Below are 27,130 nucleotides of genomic sequence, written 5' to 3'. Positions count from 1 at the left end.
TTTATAATTGGCAGAATGACTTGAAAAATAACAGCGTTTTTTGTAGCGCACTGTCTGCTGCTTTGGAACTGGGGTCTAGAGTCTGCTAATCAAGTGCTGGCCACCAGTAGTATCAGACACAATGTACTCTACATTCATGCAGGACAGCTCCTCCCTGCATAATGAGGTTTCCATGTTAACAACTGATATGGAATATATATGACAACAGAGTTTTCAAGCCTTTATAACACTGTGGTAGGAAATGAAGAAATTAAACACAAAAAAAAACCACAAAAAACCCCCACATTTTCCAAAATAAATAATCTGTTATTTCAAGGGAAAGGATGTGTGTTCCTGCATGTATGTGTAACCTGTACACCTTGATTTGCCCCTGTCCATGTAAAATTCTGTCAGTTTCTCTACCAAATGATCCCACTTCTCAACCAGGAAAATACTTGGTAAATTAAAGACGCTGTCATTGCTCTGGAGGGATGCCAGGTTCCCAAATCTTTCATAACAAGTATACTTTGTCCTTTCACACCTCATACCAAAAGCTTTTTGAATACTTGGTGTTCATTTTCAAACAGGGAAGCCAAAGGACAAAAAGACAGAGCTGGGGTTGTTCCAGGTCATCCAGCAGGCCATAGACAGAGGACTCCCCAGCTCTCAAGCTTGCGATACTGACAGTAGACCTGCGACACCGTTAAATTACAACGATGGGGGCTACTTCAGACAGCTCTCAGTCTCTGCTTATAGCACTGGAGAGCTTTTAAACCTGACAGTGGATTAACTGCTGAACTGATCTTGTAACACTTATCATGAGATGCCAAAAGGATTTGGAACTGCAATACTTTGCTATGCACATTCAGGAGCATGCCCAGACCTTTTCAAGCATTAACTCACCTATATGATGTGAAGCATCAATTTGTGAATCGAGTATGACACCACTTGCTAGACCCATTGGAATCTTGCACTCTAAAGAGAGCACAGTAGGTTTGTTGTTAAATAGGAGGGCAATTCCAACATACAGTCTAGTGGAATCTTCTCAAACAACATCACTCAGAACAATTCTTAGTAACAATGTAACATCACCACTCTCTTCCCAGAGAAGGCCAAATTCATCTCTGCAATTTCTCTCAACAGATTAATCCACTGGTCACTGAGGGGAGATCTCAAATTCAAAGCCAGTATGCTAAAGGAATAAACATTGTATGCTAAATACTTCAGAGCTACTATGGTAGAGGTTAAACACATTTTTTCTTCTACCACAAATCTACAGTAACCAATTCACACCCTCCTGAATGCACAGACAATCTGCTTTATTTTTTTGCAGAACAACCTCCCAGATTTATTTTTAGTAATACTGAAAGGGTAGAGATGACTTTATAGCTTGACTCTCCCCAGTCAAAAAACCTCCTTAGTTCAGTACCTTTTTCTATAACCAAATAGGATGCCTGCATTCCTGCTTGCTGATATTCCCCCACTTCAGTGTCTAAAAGCCACCAGCCAGGTCTCTGCGGTTTCATTTCGATTGTTCTAAATGAGCCTAGAAAAAATGGAAGAGAAACATGTCAGAAACATTAGCATCATAAGGTTGATGTTAGCAAGGCTGGATTGTAAAGCAAATATCATCCTGTGACTTAAAAAAATTAAATAACCTGCTACACATTACAGAGAGCAATAGCTACCAGCATCTCAGTAATTCCTTTCTTAGCAAGCAAGTCACAGCTGAGACAGAGTTTAGAATTAAGTGACCAGATCAAAACCTAATCTTTGCTGCTGGTGCAAAATAGAAAATCTTGGATGCCTGTACGTAACAGCAGGTACCTGCACATTAAGTTCAGTGCTGAGCCAGGTAATGGACAGTGCTATTAAGTTTATTACATAATGGAGGGATGTTAATTTGGTGCTGATTATAGTTCTTACTCCTGCTGCCCCAGTGTGTTGAGTTCTTCAAGCAATGTAAAGGATGGATGAAAGAAGCCAAAAGTAGATGTGGGAGAATCAGATGTATGGGCCCTCGCCTCACTTTTTGCATATCCCAGGAGTGCCAAGGATTGAGCAGAAAGCAGATATGGTTTAGACTATTTACTGCAGTTTTTAGAAAGCACAGTATGTGCCCTCATTGCTTTTTGTATATTCATTTTCCATATATATCCCTTCTCATCTGAAAAGACAACATTTGTCCAAGCACTTAAGTTTTGCCTGTAACTTCATTCATCTTTCCAGTTTTAAAGTACAACGTTACCTTTATTTCCTTGTTAAGCAAGGTGCAAAGCGATGATTTTCCTTCTCACCATTGTAGGCAAATGAACCAGTAGCACTCTCAAACTCTTTCTTACTGCGCTCAACAGCAACTTCTGTCCACCTTTATACTGGTATGAAGACAACAGGCTGCAATGATCACCCCTTAGAACTTATTCTGCTCTGATACTTACCTGGAAGGAGCATGTATGTACCAAGCTGATGCTGTGGCTTTCCTTGTTCTATGAAGGTCTGTCCATGAAAATTAACAACATGAATGTCTTTTGGCCCACCCATATTCAGCAAATGCCATCGGACCAGTTCACCTTCATACATCCTCAAACCTTGCAAATTGTAGGTAATCCCATTAATGGCTGAAAATCAAATAACATTGTTGATAAGGAAAACTGCTCACAAAACAGGTCTCAAAGTGCTAGAATGTAGTTATCAAAATGAGTAAAATATTTAATGACGTAAAGCATTTGGGAAAAGGCAGATTCCTCTTCTCAACATGCCTTTTTCAAACATGATCACTTACAGCACACAAACATCAGATTTTCAAAGACAGAAACATAGTTTTGTTACCGACCTTCAAAAGAAAAAAATGGTTGCCTTGAACAGTCAGCCACTTATTCAAGTCTACATGTCTGAAATCTCTGCATCCACAGAGAGGTATATGAAGAGCTGTCTTATGGCTGCTTTAAATTCCTCAGTAGAACTATGTGATTTGTCAAATTAGGGTAGTATTTTTAAATTTATTGCAAAAAGGTTTCAGGGCATTAACTTCTTCCTAAAAAGAGGGTCTTTTGGTTTTCTTTTTTTCTTTTTAAATATGGGGGATAGATGTAGGTGTGTACCAGAGAGTAGTTTTCTGTTGGAAGTTTCAGTCTAGTATGACCTTTCTTCATTGTAATAACAAATTTCCAGTCAATGCTAATCTTTACATATGAGACTATGACTATTATGGGTATAATGAAGAACAACAACAAAAATGACCCCATTCACATAATTAACATGTAAGATTTATGCATGTTCAAAGACACAGTGAGCTGAGATACCTCCCCCAACACCTTTCCTTCTACCACGACAAACTGAATACTTGGCAAAATTAAATAAGTACCATAGAATTTGTGGCACTGCTGCCCTTCCTGGGTCTTCTCAGTACACGGACTTCTAGAATGTTTGTCAAAGTACCAGCTTTTCTCTTCATCAAAGACCATAAAAAGCAAGAAAAAGTCTCGGGTCGATGTTTTGCTGTTGTTTGACATACTGAAGGTTCCTTTTTGACAAACCAGTATTGGCCCAATCAAACCAGAGTGAATATCTTTCTCCTAGAAGGTAATGAACTCATATAAGATCTAAGAGTGGATTTCCCAAAAGATGTCAAGAAAACACAGAATTCCGTAGAAATGCATCAGACCCTAAAAATTTAAAGCAGAGGTCAGAATTGTTGTTGTGTTGTATCTTTACTTTCCTGTGGCTCAATCTACAAATAAGCTCCACAATTTGATTTTTTCAACAGCTTATATCCTCTTTTAACTGAGTATAAGAGATTAAATGTCAGATGGGAACATAAAGCCCAAAATGCCAGATAACCAAAATGTGTTCTACAGCTATACAGCAGTATCACTTGGAGATACTTAAAACTTGACTGGATGTGGTCTTGGAAACCTACTCTATCTGACTCTGCTTGAGTTGGGGGTGGGGGGACTAGATGTTCTCCAGTGATCCTTTCCAACACAAATGTTTCTGTGATTCTGTGATCATCCCCAGCAACACTACCACTTCGATTTTGATTTCCTTACCATATTTAAATCAGAGTAGTAGATCCAGGACCGACAAGCTGCTCCTGACTGCACAGGTCCCGATCGCCTGTTTGCATACCATACGTATATATAGCTGTTATTTGGCTGGACTTGGTCATCCTCCTTAAACCAGGCAGGAGATTCATCGTCATAAATGCTTCCCTCAGATGACTTTTCATAGAAGAGTCCATGAGCATGGAGAGAATATGGTCTGGATGCCAGATTCTTAAAATGAACCTAAAAACAAAACCAAAAACACCCCCCCACACACCAAAAAAAAGAAAAACCAAACAAAAAAAAACAACAAACCAAAGAAAGGAAGAAATAGATTCTCTTCAGCAAATGCAGGTGTAAAACAAAGTCCCCACACAATAGATTCCCATGACCTTAAACCATGGTCAAGGTTTGTAAAGTGATTACAGGTTACATTGTGCATAGCAAAGCTGGCAGGGATAGCATCTGACGTCTCCATGCAGAGCCACCCTCTTCAATGGAGGTAGTCAATTAAAAAGTAGAAAGCATAAATCTAACTCCCTGTCTTCCAGAGTCTAGGTTCTTAGGACTTTCATTGTTGCCCTTTACAGGTGGATATGCTTAATTACAGCAAGCAGGGAGATGGAGAGTTTCTACCTTGTGGGCTTTGTTGCAGCTGCACTAAAGGACAGTACAAAATAGTAACACCAGACTTCTGTATGTATCACTCCCACTGAAATCAGTGCATTTCACTTGTCCCAGAGAAGCACGATGATAAGGAGATTACATATTTACCTCTCCTTACAGAATGATGCTCCCAAGCTAAAATAGCCTCCTTCTTCTAAGAGAAATGTTTTTAAATGTAGCTCAATGTGTTCCTGTTGTGCACTACTCCTACTGAAATAAGCAGAAAGTAGAGAGATCTACTCTCCCCATCTAAGCCCATCTATCTGTTTTGGAAGACTGAATGAAGAAGGGGTAAGAGAAGGGAAGCTCTACAGCAAGGTGCTGCCTAATGCAAATATACCACTCTATCACCAGCAATACAGTTCCTCTCTATCCTTGTTGTTTGTATTAGAACTAACCAACCCATCTACAGCAAAAGTTTTTCAGAGAAAAGCATACCTTTTGGATAAATATATTAATCCTTAATACAGATTTATTAATTTCTTTAAAAAATTAAGAAGCTCCCTTTTCATATGTTCAGTGCAATCTGGGTTTAAAAAATAATAATTTTTTAACATTGAACTTAAATCTCATTTTACATTAGACTCATAAGTCAGTATCTACTGTTAGGAAACAGAAAAAAAACAGAATTTACTATGGAGAGGAGAGAACAAGGATGTGTTTCAAAGCAACACACTACTGTGTTTTTGTGTTCACATTAGTGTTTCTAGCTTTGAAAACTGTTTCCCCAACCATCATCTTTTAAAAATGTGTGGGATTTTTAGACCCATTCTATGTCACACCGTATAATCACCACAAGAATCTTATGCTGCACACATGTTCAAAACATTGACCTACTAGGATAACATCGTCCACTTCAGTCCGGATAACTGGCCCCAGGATGCCAAGGTGTTCATTATACTCGTCTTCATCCTGAAGTGTCGTAAAGGTACTGTCTGTATAGCTTTGGAAAATCACCTTATATGTGGTGCCATCTTTACAGGGTTTGTCATTCATCATTGTACTGAAAGGAAATCTCCAATTAAAAACCCACACAGTGAATCAGTAATACTAGCTTTGATGAAACCTGAGAACTCATACAGCAGGAACATTTTAGAATATAAAGAATAAACACACAAATAAATGCCAGATGATTCTGAAAATCGTGACTTGCAATGTTTAAGCAATTCTAGTTCTACAGTTGTACAGGAGATCCTTTGAAGCTTTGGTCAGCTATCACTGACCAAAACCTCTAATCTTTCAAACCCCACCTGAGCTCTGTTTTCCTTTTTTACAACTAGCCTTAACAACCTGAATCAGGGCTTAGGTTGGAGTGTAGAGAGCCTACCACCTATGCCCTACTGTCACACAGACATACCTTCTCTGGAAAGCTAACAGGAACACATTTTACCTTTGATTATATCTGCATTTTGCCACACAAAGCTGGTAAGAAAAAGTAAGCTTTTAGGCATTCTAACCATACTGCAGATCTTAAACAGAAGCACCAAAATGCTATTATTCTGATAAAACGTATTATCATTCCCTATAAACCTCACCCTATTATCAATTCTGAAAAAAAACAAAAACTTAACCAAAGTAATCTAGTAGGAAAAAAAGGCTGTTTTTCTGCTCTTCAGCACACTGAGAAAGTATATGCCATGGGCTCTGTTAATTTTGATGGAACTATCCAACTCACATTGGCTGAGGATGAACCTCACTGGAGAGATCTATCTAGAGCTCTGAGCATAGAAAAGGGTTCTTAATTGTGTTTCTCTTGATTATAGTAACCTCTCTCTATGACATTCTAGGGGAGCCCCAGCCTCTCATGGAAAAGTCTTATGTTTCTGCAACTGGGAATCATGTTACCCTTAAGTATATCAGCATGCGAATCAACAATCTGCTAGCATGTATCAGGGTGACATGCAAAATAAAAGCAAATAATTTAGCCAAACCTCTTCTTGTATCCTGCATAGTTCCAGCAGACCTCTTCAGCTGCAATATAGTATCTCCTCTCGTTCCCTTTGCTACGCAGGTAATGTTCAGCAATGTTGTCTGGGTTACGTTGTTCATTGATATTCACTTTTGGGTCTGTCATGTATGGGTCATCAAAGGTCACATAATGATACTCATATTCACTACCTGATGTTTCCTCGCTGTAATATCCTTCCATAACATATTCGTATTCTCCATTTTCTTGGGGAAGCCCAATCGTGATCGATGGCTTAAACTGCCGTGGGGTGAGTGTGTAATTTTGTGACTCTTCGTGCTTGGCTTTGCTCAGATGTGTATGGTTGGCCTCACTGGGTGCCTCTGTAGTGTTAGTGCAACATGGCAGTGTCGTGTGGTTGGTCTCGCCCAGAAACAATGTACGGCCATACTCTGCCATAGAATTGATGGTCTGGGGGGGCTTTTTACTCCTTGGGCTCATCAAGTGGTTCACTTTTGGATATTCCTTTTTTTTCCTTCGGATCTTGATAAAGGTTCCAGAGGTACTCAAAGTATCATTCTTGTTCTCCTCCCTTCCTTTCAGAGCTGGGTGCATGTGGCTCCCTTTCTGGTTTTCTCCTGTTAGATGCAAGAACCCCTGAAACTTCTTCATATGCTTCTTACTTATGAATGCTGTAACATTCCTGCCATGACGATTTAACTTACCACCCACAGATTTATCTAAATTTGCCTCAAATCCCAGACTCCCCTTTGCAGACACCAAATTCCATTCCTCATTTGTTGTTTTAGATGAATATTTCCCAGACCTGGGCAATGATGCTTCTAGTAAGTTCTTCACTAAAGCAGGGCTGGAATTAGGCCTTATATTGCCTAAAGAAGTGTCTGCTTGTTTATCTTTGGATAGCTTGGGTTCAGAGAGGTTGGATGCATTAGACCCATCTACAATGAGGTCCAAAGCAAGTGTCAAGTTAACATCTTGCATGGCATTTTCCACCTTGGTTTCTTCTTCCAGTTCATCATCATAATCACTTGGAAGTTGGCCAGCTCCCACTATCTCAGATGTGTTCTCTGCATTATGCGCAGAATGAGGTGTACTTGTCTTGTCAAAAAATGAGACATTTTTATTTCGTACATGATTCAGAAGGGCAGTCATCTTCTGGACAGAGTAAAACTTGATGGCCAGCAAGTTTCGCCTTTTCCTTTTACTGTTAATGTTATAATTTTCTGTTCCTGTGCGGTCTTCTTGATTCTTTTCTGAAAAAAATTTGCTGTGATTCCCATCACTTGGAAACTCTTCTGCAACATTCATTTGGCCTTCCCCATTGCTCAGTGAGAGCTCATCTGCAGCCATGTTATTACTGTGATCTATTTCATAATTGCTTTGGCTTCTATTCTCAAATACCAAGTCAGCCTTCCCATCACTTGTGCCAGCCAAAAATAAATCCTCTTCTGCTTTGACTGATGTGTGATTTGACTGGAATGTTTCAGCCTCGATTAGGGGAAGAGGAGTGATAAGAGTTTCTGAGAACTCAGAGGTGCTTGTGGATTCACTACTATATAGAGCTGTCAGACCTGAGCCAGCTGCCACCTCAGAACTCATGGCATCAGTGCCTTCATACTGCTCCCAGGCCAGTGCTGTAAGGTTTTGGGTTTCTTCATTGGCTGTTGCTTTCCTTAAGCTTCGGATGGAGTAAAAGGAAGCCAGGTAATCCTGATAATCCAAATCTTCCTTATCAGTTTCTTCTTCTTGCACATCATCCTCAACTGAGGTGGAAACAGCCTTTTTATCAGTCTTGGTGTAAGTGAAATCCATAACATCAAACATGTCATCTTCCTCATTGTCACATCTGGCATCTCTGAATCTCAGCCTCATGCCTTTACTCATCTCTGGGCTACCCCAGGATGCTAAAAGCCAAGTACCTGCAATTGAAATAAAAGTGGTTTTCTAATACACAAGTAGTTATGAGAGGATATTGCCTACCATGTAAGTAGCAAGTTGCTGGGTTTGTTTCTACAGCACCTGCTATAGCAGAGTCCTAATCCTCAACTGAGATTTCCATTAGCTCTAACTGCTATGAAAAGGAATAAATGTAAATAAATAATAGCACATATAAATACATACATCTAAGAGCTGGAGAGCTTCACAGATTAAGCTGTACCTAGGATCTGAGTTCAAACATAACCCATTAAAGAGATGCATGTGAAAAAGAGAGAAACAACGTAAAGGATCCTATGTTTATATCTAGATCTAAGAGTGGGATCTTCTGAGTGAAAATGTTCATTTTGCCCTGCCCTTAGTGTTGAATACATTGCCACACAGAGCATTCTGAACAGAACAAATATGTTCTGAGGCACTGTTGACAAACACAGTATTTTAAAAGCTTTTAAATGCACAAAGAATGATCTTTAAAAGAATAAAGTAATTTGAATTTTCAATCTGGACACAAAACATTAAAATGCCAATCCCAGGCATCTTAGATTAACTTAAAGGTTTTAATAATTCCTTCAAAACCTAGTCAAAAGATAAGTTCTCTATTTGAAACTAGGGTCTGCAGAGAACAAAGTACAATCCGTTTCCCTAAACAGCATCAAATTAAATTCTTTGCTCATTACAGCTTGCTTTTGGCACTAGCAGAAATGACTGAATAGACAGAATTAACAGAGCTTGAGAAAAACAGCCTTTTTCATTAAAAAGGTCCCATATGATTTTTCAGTATTTATCAGGGTTTGAAGTGACTCGCATAGCTTCCAACAGCAAATTTATAAAACGAAACATGCCCTAGATGAAAGAAAAGATTGCATACCAAAAATCAAGCAAAGGTAGACCTCATAATTTTCTGTAAGTCAGATGGAACGTTTATGATTCCTTAGTCTTAAATAACATAAAACACTTAACATACATTTATAACTTACAAGGTCTTGATGCAGTATGATCACCAAAAACATGCTTTGAGGATATAAAGAATTCATTATTTAAATATACAAAAGAAAAAAAAGAAAAAAAGGATATTTTAAATAGGATAAAGATACCTCAACCCTGTGGAATTTAACTCATAGCCTTCAATGAGGATGAATCTCTGTCCTTTTGCAGGTAACTCCTTAAGTGTAGACTACATGGGCTCTAGTGTCACCTTTTCAAGATACAGTATTAATCCCAGTTAGACACTGAGACGATGTATACCAATAGGCCAGTGATGTGATTCAGTCAGGCAGACTTTGCTACTGCTAAATGACCACAAGGTGAGGGGTACTCTATTTGTCCAATCATGATTAGCATAATTTGGCAGTCTTGGCCTATTTTACCTAATTCAGGATGGACAAGTATGTGGCAAGTATGGGCATCACACAGTGGAGTTGGTACTGATTGTTTCCATGAACAATCTTAGAATTGCCTTAAAAAGATCACTGTTAGCCCCAGTACTAGCTGTGAAGTGAAAAAAGCCTCTACAAAAAACACCTCAGTATAGAATACAATTATGCTATGTGCTAAATCTGTGTAGCCAACAAAACTCCATACACATCAACTGCTTTTGGGAATGATTCAACATTTTCCAGCACTGTGTTTACCTGAAAGGTTTTCATTCCTATTTAGGTAAGTCCCTATAGACAGGGGATTAAAAAAATGTCTTAGAAAAGGCATCAAACACTGTAGTTTACCACTTACCAACATTGTCCATTTCCACTGTGACTGATTCTCCACTCATTGGGAAAAGGTTCAACACATCTTCATATTTCCCTTGATACAAAAAAGAGTGCCCAGAAAGGCGAACAGAGACAAGCTCATCATGAGTGCCAACACTGGAGAAGTGCCACTGAACCACACTATCTTGGCAAAATCCAAGGATTTCACTGCTGTCAGACACATAGCCATTTATTGCTAAAAGAAAAGTGAAATAAAAATGGTCTCAATATTTTCAGAATAAGACTTCTAACCTGCTGTTCTTTCATGTCAGTCCACTGAACTGGACTCACATTTGCATCTGGAAAGAGACTGACACAGGGCTGAAACCACAACAGCCTTGATGGTTTATTCTAGCTCTGGAAATAGTATCTCTAAGGCAGCAGGGTACTATGTGAAAGTTAAATAACCTTTGCCTTTGTTTCAGGGTCCAGAGCCAGCCTGGTCCCTAAAATATTGCATATTTCTGTACAGTGCCACCTGGGATAGTTAGAAGTTCAATGACTTTGGAGAATTCCCTGATTGTACTACACCTGAGAACAAGCAATCACTGAATGCTCATGTTCACATGAGCTTTCGCAATATTCAGCTTGACATGCCACTCACTGTGCATTATGTTTGAGTTATAGAACTTGGGATCATCCCTTTTAACGCTGGCGGGGTTGCTGCAGTAGTCCTTGATGTTATCCTCTATGTACCAGCTCTTATTTTCATTAAACACAGCAAATATTGCCTGCTGCTCCCCATCTGCCTTTTTCTGAAAAAGAAAATTGACACATCAGTTAATGCATTTTATGAGCAGAGGCATGTACGGACTCAATCCTACCATCTTTCTTGCTTACTATATAAGCAATATAAGCTTCACTACAATTGTGGTAAGTGTGATCCAAAGGCTAAGCATAGAGTCAAGACTTCAAGGTCACAATGCTTTGCCATACAAGATTTCAACGGATGGGAAAGAAAACCACTCTCCAAGAACTTTCCCATGCTATTTGGGTTGCTCTGGGTTCAGTGATCACTGGGATTGTCAGTCTGAGTTATATCTGTTACAGATAGACACCGCTCATATCTGAATATCTTTACAGTGCAAAGATATAATAGCAGCAGCAAAGTTTATAATCAAGTCTAGAAACAGACTTTCAAGTCAGGTTGACCTTTTGTTGAAATGCTGCTCTTGCTAAGAAAATCAGAAAATAATTCCTCTACTGCTGTGGACAGTTAGAGGACTGTTTCTTCAAGTAATTTCTTTAGGATCCTGTTGGTGTAATTGCTCTCTACATGACAGTTCTCTAAGGGGAGCAAACCCAAACTCACTGAAGGGCCAACATTATTACTAGAGTAAAATCTATCTATAAGAGGTTGCCAAACATGTTACCTGCACACCCTTCTGATTCAGTGCTTCACTTTTACAAATCAGAAGTGGGCCAATCAGTCCAGAGGCTATATCTCTCTCAATATCTACAGCACTATGATACAGCCTTGTAATACATTGTGCATCCTGTGCAGTGGGTTGGTCTGTTTTAGCAATTTTCCATTCGTAAATGTATGTATTCCCTGGTTCAACTCCTCTTCTCTGGGTGTCATTGCCTAAGGAAAAATAAGGAAGAACAGTAATGATACAAAATTAGAGCCAGATCTTTATATAACATCAGGCTGCACCTTTTAATGAAATTGGTGATGTCACACCTTTTTAAGCTACCTCTGAGGTAACTCCTGTTCAGCATGAACTTTTGTCTCTCTCTCCAAAAATCACAAACAAGAACAGAAAACTAAGACACAAAAAAAGGGTATTTGTCTATAGTTTGCAGACAATACTTGTTTTCTCTATAAGACAAAACAACAGGTCAGCAGAGGCAGAGCACAGAACTGAGGTCTCCTAGTCACACGCATGCTTAGCCACAGCATAGAATCATAGAATCATTAGGGTTGGAAAGGACCTTAAGATCATCAAGTTCCAACCCCCCTGCCATGGGCAGGGACACCTCACGCTAAATCATATCACCCAAGGCCTCGTCCAACCTGGTCTTGAACACTGCCAGGGATGGAGCATTCACAACCTCCCTGGGCAACCCATACCAGTGCCTCACCACCCTAACAGGAAAGAATTTCCTTCTTATATCCAATCTAAACTTCCCCTGTTTAAGTTTTAACTCGTTATCCCTTGTCCTATCACTACAGTCTCTAATGAAGAGTCCCTCCCCAGCATCCCTATAGGCCTTCTTCAGATACTGGAAGGCTGCTATGAGGTCTCCACGCAGCCTTCTCTTCTCCAGGCTGAACAGACACAACTTTCTCAGCCTGTCTTCATATGGGAGGTGCTCCAGTCCCCTGATCATCCTCATGGCCCTCCTCTGGACTTGTTCCAACAGTTCCATGGCCTTTTTATGTTGGGGACACCAGAACTGCACACAATACTCCAAGTGAGGTCTCACAAGAGCAGAGTAGAGGGGCAGGATCACCTCCTTCGACCTGCTGCTCACGCTCCTTTTGATGCAGCCCAGGATACAGTTGGCTTTCTGGGCTGCAAGCGCACACTGCCTGCTCATGCTCATTTTCTCATCAACCAGCACCCCAAGTCCTTCTCTGCAGGGCTCCTTTGAATCTCTTCTCTTCAAATCAATGAAACCCTCCACAACAGTTAATGGTATGCGAAATGTAATTCACAAATTCCTTACTTGTAGGATCCAGAGGATAATTAGCTCCCTCTGCATTCTTTGAAAGTGTCACACCATGGAAGTAAATGCTGTAGGGTCGACTGGCCTTATTTTTGAACACAACCTATATTGACAGGCAAAAATGAATTTAGTATTCAGCAAATCCTTGCCAGAATACATGACAAAAGCTTCAACTACAGCAGAATTTTCCTGATTTCAGCTCAGAAAGTGCTGGAAAAGCAAAGGGATGTCTTCAATATTGTCTGATTACATAAAACCCACAGTCTAAATGCTGTTGATACCCTGATGCTGGGTTTTGTAGAGCCCATTGAGTAAAGTTCAGCTTCTTAAACCTGGTCTCTGGAAAATCTAAAAAGAACACTCATTTCTCCAGCTACGAGACACACATTACCTCAGGGAATATGAAGTCACTGATTAAAGTTCTTACGAACTTTAAATTTGTTGTCTCCCATATTGAAACAGATTTAAAAGCTAATCTTTTCTCAGATTCCAAGACCTACAGGGATATGAGTGGAAAAGGCAAAATGTCCTGCCTATTCCTGATGAAACCAGGAAAAAAAAACAAAAAAAACCCCAAACATGCTAAACTCAAATTCAGTCACAGATTCATGGTAACAATAAAAGGTCATGAAACTTTGCGATGCATCATTAAGTGACAACAGAAAGACAAGTGGATGTGACAGAGGGTGTTTCATTTCATAACTCCACGAAAGAACATTTAAGGATGAAAACTGAGTACCACTGTCTAAAACAGGCAGAAAAAAATAACAACATAAGGAATGAGAGGCCCATGAAGCTTGGGCTCATGTTCAAATTTTTTCCATTTAGATCAATGCCAACATATAAATATGTTTTACAAAGAGTGTTAATGAAGTATGTTTATTTTGTAAAATGAAGTACCATTAGGAACCTATAGAGGGAATGCTGAAAAATTTAAGCTAAACACCACCACTTGTGATCATACCTTTTAACAGGGCCAATATTTGTAACATCAGCTATATTTTTTGACAAAAAAAACCCCAAACAAATCAAAGTAGGTCTTTTCTATCTGTGCCCAACAGAAAATTATGCTGTAGTATAAATAAACTCTGAATTTTTTACTTACTTTGACGTTGTCATGGAGCTGAGCTCTGATAATAGGGCCCAAGATTCCAGTTTCCTTGGGGCGAGGATTTTCCAGACGTTTAGTGAAGCTGGCATCAGTATATTGCCTAAAAATAGCCTTTTTGTACTTTTTACCTATGAGATTTGAGAAGTTGTCCAAGTGCTGTGCTTTATAGTGTCTTAAAGAAAAAGACAAATGATCAACAAAACTTGAGTAGTGACATCTACTGGAATACAGAATTAGTACTCAAGCAACTGGCAGAAACCTCATTGTGTGAAAAAAAACTCAAACCCTAAACTAACCTAATGCTCTTTACCCCAAATTCTAACCTAAACTAGGTAAGAAGGAGCTTGGAACATTATTTCTGTTCTAGTATCAGGGTCAATTAGTATCAGAGTTTACATTTCATTTAATTGGGCATACATGCAAGAAAGAAACAAACTGAAGCAGCAGCTACATTTTCAAGATTAGATAGCAGAAATCACTGCTCTCCTTTAAAAATGGCATAGTTGAGCACAGAAAAAATAAACAATTTGCTTACAGGAGTAAAGACTCTAGGAGAGACAGGAACAGCTAATGTTAATCCCAGTCAAGCACCATACAATAAGCAGTGCTACACTTAGGTTTAAAAACATAAGAATTGTTAATGCTGATAGCAAAACCAGGATATTTACCAGGAAGTAACACAGAGTAACACAGTTGTTCTGGTCACTTGCATTTCAAAAAAAGCTACTGAACAGGGATAAACTAACTTTGAACAAAGAAGCACTGAGGTGGTTAAGTAATGCCATGAAATTAGCAGGGAAAGATATAAAAGCTTGCTCTATGCAGTCCAAGAGCAAAGATCATGCCAAAGAAGAAGGAATACTTAAAGTATTATGTGAATGCTATATTCTATGGAGATATATGAAACTGTAACTCCATACAGGGTAAGAAATTTGTCTTGTTCTGCTTAAATCCTTAAAAGTTCTTATGAACATCAGATTGTAAAGTTACTAGTGCTCTTGCAGTGGGGAAGTGAAATTGCAAATTTAACCTTACAGTGCACTGGCAGCATTATGTTTCCAACCCTAACCATTCTATGATTCTATGACCTCATGTATGTTACAGAATTCCTCACATCAAACAAAATAGCCCAATATGCTTATTTATTATGACTTTTACTACATTGACACAGGTGTCATGCAGAGATTATTTATAGACACCTCTCTTTCTTCTGTTCCCTAAACAATTTATTGTACTGAACTTTAAAAAACTTTAATTCTCCAGGAATATTCCCTCCCTCTCTTTGCCTTTCTCTTAAGGATTGTTTCTTTCAGCAGAATTCACATTTAAAAGTAATTTAGGAACCAGGCTTGTATGCTACTTAAGGCATTCCATAAGTCATTTTCTTCTTTTGGGCTCCCCATTAGAGGCAAAAAAAGGTGCCCACTTTTGGGCTCTTCAGGAGAGAAAGCCATTGACAGTGTGGTGAGAGCCTGGTGGAGGGCCACCAAAGTGATCGAGAAGCAACAACAGATGACATAGGAGCAAAATCTCAGCTTATTCAGTCGTACAAAGACACAGCTAATGGAGCATCTTCTTTTTATCTTCAACTATCAAATAGGGGATTATAGAGAAAACAGAACCAGATTCTTCTCCGAGTTGCATAGTGAAGAGATAAGACACAATGGACACAATGTACAACATTGTAAGTCTGATCAGGTAAAATCAAAAACTTTTTCACTCTGAGGTTACAAAGGTGCCCAGAGAAATTGAGGAGTCCCCACCACTGGAGACAATGAAAACTTGACTGAATATGGGCCCTGTGCCACTTTGCTGTTGGGTCCCCAGAGGCCCTGTCCAACCTGAATTATACTGTGATTTCATGTTAACATTCTGTAATATGTTAGAAAAGTACTATTTTACCTGTCAAGGCTGTCTGGAATATTTGGGGCATAATCCCAAGTAACTTCTTCTGCAGCAATGAAATATTCCCAGCTGTTGACCATAAGACGTTCTTTATAGGAGAGACGACTCTTCTTCACCTCTTTGTCCCCACAATCTCTTACAGTGAGGTAACCATGCATTCCAGCTGATTGGGAAGAAACAGTATCACAGTGATTTTCCATTTTATGAACCCTTACCACTTCAACTCATTTCTCTTTTCTTTAGCTAAGTAAGGCTGTCAGCATGTGTTTGTTCACCTGATTACCATCTTTTCAGGCTTGAAAGGGCTGAATCCATTTAGACTATATATAAGATGTAAGCCTTCCAAGGATCCCATAGGAATCAAATGGAATAGAGAAACTATCTCAACTAGCCCTCTTTAAAAATACCAGCTCAACAGAGAGAAAGCTATTCCCTCCTACCCTGTTTGGGTTTCCCCCCCCCCAAGACATGCCTTCCAGCTCTTGTAAGAGACATTTCCCTCATGCTTTAAAACAGAATTCTGGTCACTGCTGAGGGATACCCACTTTCAAATGATGAACAGCAAAACGTTTTCAACCCATTGAGTGGCCCTCAGCTGTTCCCCAGGAACAGGTGGTTCCTTAATCATTTTATAACAGCTCAGAGAGACTTAAGACACAGGAGTACTGATTCACTGTTGCTCTGTGATCTGCACACAGCAATAAAGCAGCAGATAAAAGTGCCTTTTAGTTCATTATGCACTTTTCATTCCAACAGAATGCCCTGGTCTCCAGTGGTTTCTGAGCGAAATAATCACCATCTGAAACGCAGTAATGGTACCATTGCAAAACAGCAGAAGCCATTTGGGACATAAAGAAGAGAAGGACAACTCCACAGTTGCCTCATAAATAGATGTTCCCTTGCCTTGCAGGTGCTTCTGGACAAGAGAAGATATGAGCCACCTTCCTTCCTCAGTCACTGTCATGTTTACTGTGGTTGATGCTCCTCCCAGTAGGTTAACATTAGAAACTCGTCGTTGTCTTTGCTCCATGGACTGGCCATTGATATGAACGGAGAAAATTTCTGGCTTGGAACTCATTCCTATCAAATGCAAGCTAACGTTGTCATATGCACAAGCTTCCAAATCTGAAAGAGACACCAGAGTACGATTCAGAACACAGACAAATCATGCAAGTTTCCTATGCATACTAGGTCTATACTGAGGCTTTGCTCAAAATATTAAAAAATAAATATCTGACTCCTGAGTGTTTGTAACAAGAGGAAGTTTCAGAAGCTTGCCAATGGAACAGATACCAAAATCCTCTACGTCAGTGGAAGATAGGTGTTTAAATCCTATATGCAAATGACAACCTGAGTTATAGTGAGGTGGGAAAGAAGGAAAAACACCAGAAGTTTATTTTGGAAAGCTGATTTATTTGGAAAGCTGTCCTTATTTACAGAAAAGAGGAGGAGAAAGGGGAGAGGAAGGAAAGGGACTTAAAACAGTCTTTTGTATTTGCTCAATGGACTGGATAGAGATGTGAAAGTAGCTGCTTGGGAGAACTAGGGGAAGACACTAGTGAAAGAATAGAATCAGTAGAATAGTTGGGGTTGGAAAGGACCTTAAGATCATCTAGTTCCAACTCCCCTGCCGTGGGCAGGGACACCTCACACTAAAACATCTTACCCAAGGCTCTGTCCAACCTGGCCTTGAACACTGCCAGGGATGGAGCATTCACAACTTCCTTGGGCAACCTATTCCAGTGCTTCACCACCCTAACAGGAAAGGACTTCTTCCTTATATCCAGTCTAAACTTCCCATTTAAGTTTTAACCCATTACCCCTTGTCCTGTCACTACAGTCCCTAATGAAGAGTCCCTCCCCAGCATCCCTATAGGCCCCCTTCAGATACTGGAAGGCTGCTATGAGGTCTCCACGCAGCCTTCTCTTCTCCAGGCTGAACAGACACAACTTTCTCAGCCTGTCTTCATACGGGAGGTGCTCCAGTCCCCTGATCATCCTCATGGCCCTCCTCTGGACTTGTTCCAACAGTTCCATGTCCTTTTTATGTTGAGGACACCAAAACTGCACACAATGCTCCAAGTGAGGTCTCACAAGAGAGGTGCAGGATCACCTCCTTCGACCTGCTGGTCACGCTTCTTTTGATGCATCCCAGGATACGGTTGGCTTTCTGGGCTGCGAGTGCACACTGAAGCTGGCTCATGTTCATTTTCTCATCAACCAACACCCCCAAGTCCTTCTCTGCAGGGCTGCTCTGAATCTCTTCTCTGCCCAACCTGTAGCTGTTCCTGGGATTGCTCTGACCCAGGTGTAGCCCATTACAACCTTCCTAGTCTTCCCACAAGGTAACTGACTTTCCACTTCCAGGAAGTTCTTCACCTAGTATGTTTTAAATGCTGTAAAACCAGCAGTTCGCTTAAACACATCACTCTTTCCCCATCAGCTGAGTAAAAAAGGGAGGTATTTATGTTTTTATAGTTAGTAACCCTGTTCTTTGTGCAGAACTCTTCTTAGATGTAATCTTGTTGTTCTTATCAGCAATGACTTCCTTCCAGCAGCACAGTTTCTCTTCTAGGGTTTCGATGCTTACAGACATGTTCTAAAAAAGGCTGTAATCCATGCCTCCACATTCCTGTTCCCTTGCACAAAAAGCAAAAGGTAATACTTAGTCTTCATCAATGTTAGTTTCCTTTCACATTAGCCTGAATAGTACCTGGTAATGTTCCATCAGTATAGCCATTAATTGTGTACTTGAGTGATGCTGATTTTTGCCAACTCTTGTTTTCATCAAACACACCAAACATGAGTACATACTCCTTATCGAAAAGTTTCTGTGACCCATCCTCATTTAGGCTTCCTATGATGAAGAAACAACAGGTCTTGGTTTGAAGCTTAAATAAAGTAGTTTACATATCAATGTAGTTGCATCAATACGTATCTAATGAGCCTGCTTCACCTGTTAGTATGCACTGGCTGTACCTGACCAAAACAAGACATTAAGGATGCTTATAAAGTAATTTTATTTCTGAACGTACTTTTGGATTGGGTAATCATGAAATCAAAAGTCTGTAATATTTCAGAGGAGATTAAACACCATGCAGCGAATTGTCTCAAGACTATTCTGGCAATATGTTGTAGGGATTGCCTTAATGAATGGGAGTGTTAAAACAGCTGTCTGTCCACGATCAGATACTGGTCAGTCTTTTGAGACTGCGAGGCAAGGAGAAGGATGATGGCACAGTCACCTACAGAGCAAACACTACCTTTTCAAGCTATACTGAGGTCATCAGCTCCTTTAAAATGAATAAAGCCAACCACTCAGCAAACAACGTTTACATAAACTTTGACAAATACTGCTGAACTAGATCAGTTATAAGAAACATCTAGTTGAGTTTGTGATACAGGTGTGATTTCTATCAACAATTATAATTAATTCTGGACATGCCACACAGAACAAGTGCCATTTTACTGGTTCTTTCTGTAGACTGCTCACATCAAAAACTTCCATTTGCTACTTTCAATACACAGTCCAGGACTAAAATAGATGTTGTCCTGAACTGCATGAACTAAAAATTTGGGAGCTTGCGAAGAGACACTGGCAGTGGAAGCAGTTATCGTTAATGTAATCATTCTTATTTATGAGAGGCTCTAAGGCAAGAAATTTAAGGCCATGTATTTAGCAGTAAAGCAAGTGAAAATGCGACCAGGTCAGGCAAACGTATCTAACAGTAGCACTCTCTGTCCATTCTATAAATCTAGGATGGATCTGCATGAAAGCTGGCATTTAAAAACTTTAACATCAAAAAGAAAGATGTTAAAAAACATTTACTGTACAGTGCATGTAAAGATGTGGAAAGGAAAATAATATATCTTCCCCATTATCATACAACCTTATTAAGAAATGAAACTATGCTACTTTATAGTAGGCTTAAAGCATTTCATTACCTTTCTTACAGATAAGCAGTGCCCCAATCAGACCAGAGTTAAAATCCATTGCCATGTTCTCATGAGAATAATATGCATAAGTAAGACAAGGAAGGTCAGATTCTCTTGGACCAACTTCTTCTGTTATATCCCACACATATGTGTAGACCTGGCCTGGAAGCACAGCATCATCTCGTTTTTCTACAGATGATGTTCGGTCATCATACAGGGAGCCTGCCAAGAAAACAGTCAGTAGAGTGGCATGAAGACAAAGAGCAATTAAAGCACCTGGAATATTCTCTGACAACCAGTTCATAAAACCATTGGGCAGACTAGCATTGCCTTGCTGCCTCAGACCTTTTGTGCATTGAGCATCCAGGTGGCAGTAATGGCTCATATGTATACCTACCATATCCAACGAATCAGCAATATGACAAAGGTGAGACAGAATCCTAGGTGCAGAAGGCACATTATAGTGTGCCTTTTATTATAAAGATAGTCAAACTGAACTGCTGATCCCTTGCAATAAGATGTTCTGTTCAACTCCATGTTACAAAACTTTTTTTTGTACCAACACAACAAAGCCTTTAATAAATTTGTGAACTGTAGGTCAGCGCTCCAGCTCAGCACCCAGGGCAGGGCAATCTAAGAAGTATGTGAAAGCTCACTGTGCTAGTCAATTTGGTCACAGTTTATGATCTCTTTCTGCTAGTTTCATGAGGGTTTCAGGAGCAAAACACCACAAAGCTGAGAATGAAATGCTGAGTATCAGAACAACATGATCAGCACTGTTACCTGCCTTTATCAATAATGCCCTGATGTAAGCTATTGCAAGGGATTTGGAAAAGTTGTGGGTTTGTTTTTTTCTTTTAGACCTGTATTTAAGAGTTTTCATGTCCGGAAAAAGAGTATTTTGCAGTTACATGGGGGTTGGACCACATGACCTCCAGAGGTGCCTTCCAACCTTAACCACTCTGCGATTCTGTGAACACAGGCAGTTGGTCAGGAGACTGTGCATGTCAGATGAAACTCGTATTTCTGGTGTTACACTGATGAACAAGAAAGGAGCTAACAACAGGTGTGAAGTTTTAATCCAGGATCAACAGACACTTGTGTTACACATATCCTCAAACACTGGTCTGGGCCCTTCTCAATATTTCATGTAGTAGTCTGCATGTAAATGAACAAAACACAGATTTTTTTTCTAGTATTTACCTTCTGCATTTTTGCTGTACACTATGCCTTGGGGATGAATACTGACCGGCTTGTCAGCCATATTCTTAAGATGAACTACTAAAGTATCTCCCACTTCAGCATGCAGAGTTGGTCCCAGAAGTCCTGTAGTTATTCACGATAAAGAAAATGTAAGCAAAACAGTGTGTTTAGTGAAATTCAAAGTTTTCTCCTCCCACTGAGGGAACATGAACTCTCAAAGTACAAGTTGCTAAATTAATACTGGCAGAGAATGTATCATCACTGCAATGAAGATTTACGCTTAAAAAGGCATGTGGGGATTTAAAACCTGCAGACTTACAGTCAGGAATGTTATAAATTGTGTATCTGGCAAAGAGCACTTAGAAATCACAGGAAAATGGTAGATGTAAAAAAAAAAAAAAAGAAAAGAAAAAAAATTATTTCCAGATACAGCAAATTTATCAAAAGGCTCATGTTGAGCTTCACTGGGAATTTCTAGGAATCATTCACACACAACTAACAGTTTCAGAAGGCAGACATTTTATAGTTTAAGAATTCAGGGAAAGGCATTCAAGAACATTTGAGTAGCAGTCTCAATGCCAGAGGTCACAGAACAAAAAGATCTTTCAAAACCCGTGTTACCTAAAGTAATAAAAATTCCATGCTGCAAATTTATTGAGGCATTGCCTGCTAAAGGCTTCGAGAGGGTCTTTTATCCCCATGTTGCAAAAATAAGCAATGGAAGAGATACGCTAAAACAACCTTCATCTTATTTGCCTCTTTTCTTGTAAACCATTTAGTAACTTTCTTTCTCTGAAAAGAAAAAAGCAGTTTCAGGTAACACCCGAGAACAAAACTGGACGGAATCAGATCACAGATTAGGCCTTTCAGGGTAACTTGTAACCAGCCTCACACACATACACATACACACACATTTACTTTGAAACCTAAATCTGAACATCTAGTATCTGAAGTTATATTATCTATTAATAGCAAACACAGAAACACTATATAAGTACTCTGCATAAGTACCAGAACACAAGTACTATATTTATGTAGGGCATAAGTAGAAGAACTTGCCTCCAACCACTTAAAGTATCTTCAAGCAGTAACAGATGCAAAGTCAAGGGGACATCTTTCACACCCAACCTTACAGTTTTCCTTTCCAACAACTCATCAGAAAATGTTTAGCCTTAGGCCTTACACTCACTCCGTAGGAATTTCTAGTGTCACCACTGTGACTGTGCCATACCTGCCTAAATGTGTGCTGAAAACAAAGGGAGCAACTTTGTATCATGCAATTAATTTGCAGATAGCACTGAGCCTCTGAAAATCCAACCTCTCTATGTCCTTTGAAAGCCTGGTGCACTGCAGTGACCTCATCCCCTGTGCCTACTTGGTTTATGTGAAAAACAGTGAACACAAAAATACAAGCTCGTAACCGGCTTTATAACAAGCAACAAACATACTCAGACATTTCCTTCCTGTTTACCTGCAAATTTCTTTGCTGGCTTTTCTTTTTTAAAATCCACTTCATATTCTCTGTAAGAAATTTTCTTAAACACTGGATCTGAATGTTCTAATCTGAAACCAAAGAGTTAAAAAAAAAAAAAGGAATTAAAAGGACAAAGACTCCCATTGCCGTTTAATAGATTATCTCAGAAAACAAATCCTGGAATCAAATTTAATCACTTGCATGTTTTGCTGAAGGCAAGGTACACAGTCCGACTCTTTGTAGTGTCTTCCCCTTTCTTTCTTACTCTACTCAATCTATGATGTTAACGAGGTAAGCCACTTCACAATGGACATTTGATTACAGTACCTAGCACACTTTACCCCTGATTTTGCTGATGGTTTCTGTAGGTCCTTTTGATTCTGAAGATGTCTTTGTTTCGTCCATTTAAGACACAAAGATGTCTTGACCATGACATCTTTACCTAAAAAGCATCTGCCAAAACACAGTGAAAGAAATTGGATTTCTATTTACTCATCCTCATGCCTGAACTTTAAAAATCACCACAAAGATTCTACAACAGCATTAACAGCAAGTTCCTGTTGCAGCAATGCCCTTGAAGGCAAGCACAAAACTTCCCTGACAACTACAAATCTCACAGCAAGTCAGAAAATTGCTTCTTGAGAAACACTGCAAGCAGACCATACACCACTTCCCTAGAAAATATTTAGGCAAGCAGAAGGAAAACAGCACACAGTACTACTAGAATGGAAATTATGATGAGAAGAGTGCTGGAGGGATAATAGCCTTTCTCATTTATTGGCTGATTTCTTACAGTATGTATGATGACTGAATCCAACAGTAATCCCACTTGCTTTTTTGCAATGCCCCCTCAGGCACATTTGATAGTAGGGAGCTGATGGGCTGCTCAAGCACAGAGAGGATGGGCAGAAATAACACAGTGAACTTGCTTCAGTGACATCCAGGGCCCATAAGGGGGAGACCTCTTTTTATAGAGGTTTTTTGTAAATCCCTCTGCAACACTGACACCAGAAGTCGGGCAGAATCACCTCGTGTACCAATTCATTCCCCTCTCTTTAAAGACACTGATGAAATTTAGTTCCACTCTTTAAGAAGGCCCCAATTCACAAACTTCATTGACAACTGTTGCCCTAATGTGGCAATGTTCAACAGAACATGCCATAAGACTATGGGGTGGAAGAGGAAATTGATCATCAGCGCAAATTGTATAGCTAGAAGGAACAAAGTGCGTAGCTTGCTAACACTAACACTTTGGAAATCTCAGGCTACACAAGCAGGTCTAATTACATAACTTTTGGGAACAGCAGCAGCAACGCTGCAAGCACAGATAATACATTTTCATTTTGCTCTTAAGCGTCTTATAAATACCACTTGCATGTGGTAGCAAATCTTTACACAGGTAAGACAACTGACTCTAGAAGTGTCTTCTTCTAGCCTGTATGACTGGAAAATTAAGGAAATAGTTCAGGAAGAACCCATTTTCTTTTCAGCTTCAGTTATTTAGAACCAATGCAGCAAAGTACCAGATTTCTACACTGTATTTAGATGTTCAGCTACTACTGAAATCAGAGCAAGTTACATAGCCAACTGCCGCAGCGAGCAGCTTTGTGGCTTGGGGTTCTTTGTTTGAGGGTGGGTTGTTGTTTGTTTTTTTTTGTTGCTTGTTTTTGGCTTTTTTTCCCTTTGTGTGGTTGGTTTTGAGTTGAATTTCTGTATGTTCTACAAAGTTCATCAGACCCATTTAGGATGTGACTTACTCTCAATACTTAAGAGAGCTATCTCAATAGGCACTGTGTATGAAAAACCCTAATCAAGAGTTTCAACAGTCTATACACAATGTGATGTTTAATGAAACAGCAGCTGATGCTTGTATCGATGCATCCAGTACAGATGAGAATGAAGTTCCAACTCCTAAATTCACGTGCCCAGGTCAACACTTAAATGGCATTTGGCTTCATATTAAATCATATTTTCTTCTGTCTTGCCTGTTTGACATTATGCTTTTATAATTTGTATTAAACTTCCAAGTGGAGTTTTAGAAATCACAGAAACTTCATTTTAATTAAGTGTTGAAAAAAGAATAGATAGAAAGTCTAAATCTGAATTGGAAATGTTCTTTCTGTAACATCCAGAAATGCAATACATATTAAAAATAAAAATAAAAAACACAAACTGAACCATAATGAACAAGCCATCCACTAATATACAAAAATCCCATAGTTCCCAAGTACACTCTTCAGTGTAGTAGAACAAGTAATTTGTATCATTTCATGCCACTTCATGGACAAATAAAAGCTATGTATGGTGACTACAGTGACCACAGCATAAAAATGAAGCCTAATTTAAACAGATTTCTAAATTACATCACGTTCCATCATCTGTAGCATTGCACTTGCAGTGTTTATAATCTTAATGATAATAGTGGCAATACAAGTAAGATATTTATATGCTTGATTGGCATATGGACATTCTGCAATGGTGTCTGGAAAAAAATACTTAAGTTCAGCAATGCCTGATCCTACACACTTTACCAGCAGAACTCAGGATAGCCATTCCACAAAAACTACTGAGCAACTCAGAAACAACATAGCTAGTTCCAAAGTTCATTGGGCTCTGGTTTAAGTGAAAGTGATAGTATCCACAGTGGAACGTATTTATTCCTTCAGCAAACTCTAAAGTCTGAAAGCTCTCGAAATCTCATCAAACCATGGCTCAACTTAACATTGGTCAAAATCTATATGCCTAAACAATTACATAAAAAATAAAAAACAGAACAACCCAAAACAAACATCAACCCACAAAAAAGATGACACAGCAAGCCCTGGAAGATACTTTACAAAAGTGCTCTGAATACATAAAAGCAATTCTATCCACTAATGAAAAATAAAAAGGAGCTTTTAATACTTCACTGGCTCCAGCCCAAATAATGCTGTTTAAAGTCACACAAGTTTCTCTGAAGTCAACAGATCAGGCTCTAAAGTCCTCCTGGGCTCTAGAATCCCACAGGAGATGGCAGAAAATACTTTCAGTCACAAGAGAGGGCTAGTTTCGTTGTCATTGTCCTATATTTTGTTACCTGGACTTTTCCTCAGGTTCCGGTTTGTAGCTCCAGCTAGTGATCTGAGCAGCTATATAGTGCTCCCTGACCTTCACTGCTCCCACCACATGCTTCTCTGAGTCTGGCCACCATGAACCAAGCAGAAGGAAGAGAAAAAGGCACATGCAGTGGAGTGTCATGGTACAGATGCCTGTTGATGCTGGTCTGGAAGACAAGGCAGAAACCACTGCTTTTATTGCTGTTGCTGCTTCTAACTTCCCCTTAGAAATGAAATATTTGTGATGCAAGAGGGTAACAGCATTTGCTATGTTCAGGTCATTGCTCTTCACCTCTGCCTCTCCCTTACTGACCAGGATCCAGTAGAGATAAACTGTTTAAACTACCTTCCTTCCCCTCCTCCACACAATCTTCAGTGAGAGACAAGCACCAAGAAGAAGCAGCTTCAGCCCCACTACAGGCTGTGGTTGAGTCATTGTCTACTGAAGCAGCAGGATATCAGAGGCAGAAGCAATCACTTACAATTAGAGGATGTTTGACTTGCACAGTTTGGAAGAAGAGGGGCATATTTTCTATCTTCCAAGAAAACAGAAACCTGGCATGGCTGGCAGTGATGGAAATTTCCCAGTTAGATGCTGCATCTCCTAATAAGTGATTCCCACTTAGAAAGCAAAACATTGAGGGATTAGGTGTGAGGACTAGAAATGGATGTAGAACTAAATCTAGTTCAGCTCACCTTATACTGCATACTTGTAATAGTAAGTAACTCTTTCAAACACGGCATCAGCTTGTTTGGTTCCCACTACACTCTTAAGTACCTCAGGTAATGGATAATGAACAGGCTTCTCAGTGGAAGCTAATAGGTCAGCCTGAAGACCTGCCCATAGTGAGAATCCATCTAATGTAGTCTTGATTAGAATCTGTTGACATTTATCCAAAAAGAAATTATTAGGAAAATACCTTTTGATGAGCTAATTACCAGTGTCAGCTGTATCACCAAAAATGTTTCCCTGGTTTTGCCAGTGCTGAGAAGTTTGTCAAAACAACAAGAAAATTGTTGAGAGCGTTTCCTGTACACGGGGATTACTGGAAAAGCAAATATCCCTACGTATTTCTTCCTGGATAAAAGTTCACAACTTTTTCAATAAACAATTGTGATCACTTGGACAGCATAAGACTACAGACATCATGGAGGAGATTCAAGGCAGCATACTGAACTTTAATTATCACCTTTTGTATGTATATGGAGTTAATCACTTGTTTCCATGAGCCACTTTGACACATTATATATGAAATGGATGTAAACCCAAGAATCCAGCAACAATTAAGTTGGACCAGAATGCATGCACTGATACTGAAGAGAAAATCTTAGGTAAATAAAGTCCAACAGTATTTCATTACTAATTAATTATTGTTTTAAAGAACTCACCATAATCCTTAATAAACTACCTCAATAATTTTAAAGTAAAATTTATGTT

The 27,130-nt window shown here is 39.4% G+C and overlaps 1 protein-coding gene across 2 annotated transcripts in view; it reads right to left on the bottom strand.

The window, feature by feature from the left end:
* The window catches only part of F5 (coagulation factor V), a 32,702-nt gene extending 6,328 nt beyond the window's left edge, over positions 1-26,374 (bottom strand). The window contains exons 1-19 of one of the 2 annotated variants that reach the window (XM_061453842.1): positions 25,674-26,374; positions 22,595-22,686; positions 21,124-21,246; positions 19,930-20,142; positions 18,698-18,841; positions 16,888-17,109; positions 15,982-16,147; positions 14,074-14,251; positions 12,969-13,071; positions 11,669-11,880; positions 10,900-11,050; positions 10,279-10,491; positions 6,620-8,534; positions 5,526-5,703; positions 4,029-4,265; positions 3,344-3,554; positions 2,418-2,597; positions 1,409-1,525; positions 883-954 (exon numbers count right to left, since the gene is read on the bottom strand). In XM_061453842.1, coding sequence (XP_061309826.1) covers positions 883-954; positions 1,409-1,525; positions 2,418-2,597; positions 3,344-3,554; positions 4,029-4,265; positions 5,526-5,703; positions 6,620-8,534; positions 10,279-10,491; positions 10,900-11,050; positions 11,669-11,880; positions 12,969-13,071; positions 14,074-14,251; positions 15,982-16,147; positions 16,888-17,109; positions 18,698-18,841; positions 19,930-20,142; positions 21,124-21,246; positions 22,595-22,686; positions 25,674-25,834 — 4,888 coding nt within the window. In that variant the 5' untranslated portion in view covers positions 25,835-26,374. The remainder of the gene's footprint in view (positions 1-882; positions 955-1,408; positions 1,526-2,417; positions 2,598-3,343; positions 3,555-4,028; positions 4,266-5,525; positions 5,704-6,619; positions 8,535-10,278; positions 10,492-10,899; positions 11,051-11,668; positions 11,881-12,968; positions 13,072-14,073; positions 14,252-15,981; positions 16,148-16,887; positions 17,110-18,697; positions 18,842-19,929; positions 20,143-21,123; positions 21,247-22,594; positions 22,687-25,673) is intronic. The other variant, XM_061453843.1, reaches the window with a different exon arrangement.
* Between the last annotated feature and the right edge of the window lie 756 nt (positions 26,375-27,130).

Source organism: Pezoporus flaviventris, unplaced genomic scaffold, assembly GCF_033815535.1.
Source record: "Pezoporus flaviventris isolate CSIRO_AGI_PZ_B2104156 unplaced genomic scaffold, CSIRO_AGI_Pfla_v1 ptg000015l, whole genome shotgun sequence".
Classification (NCBI taxonomy): Eukaryota; Metazoa; Chordata; class Aves; order Psittaciformes; family Psittacidae; genus Pezoporus; species Pezoporus flaviventris.
This window is presented reverse-complemented; position numbering and strand designations above follow the sequence as displayed.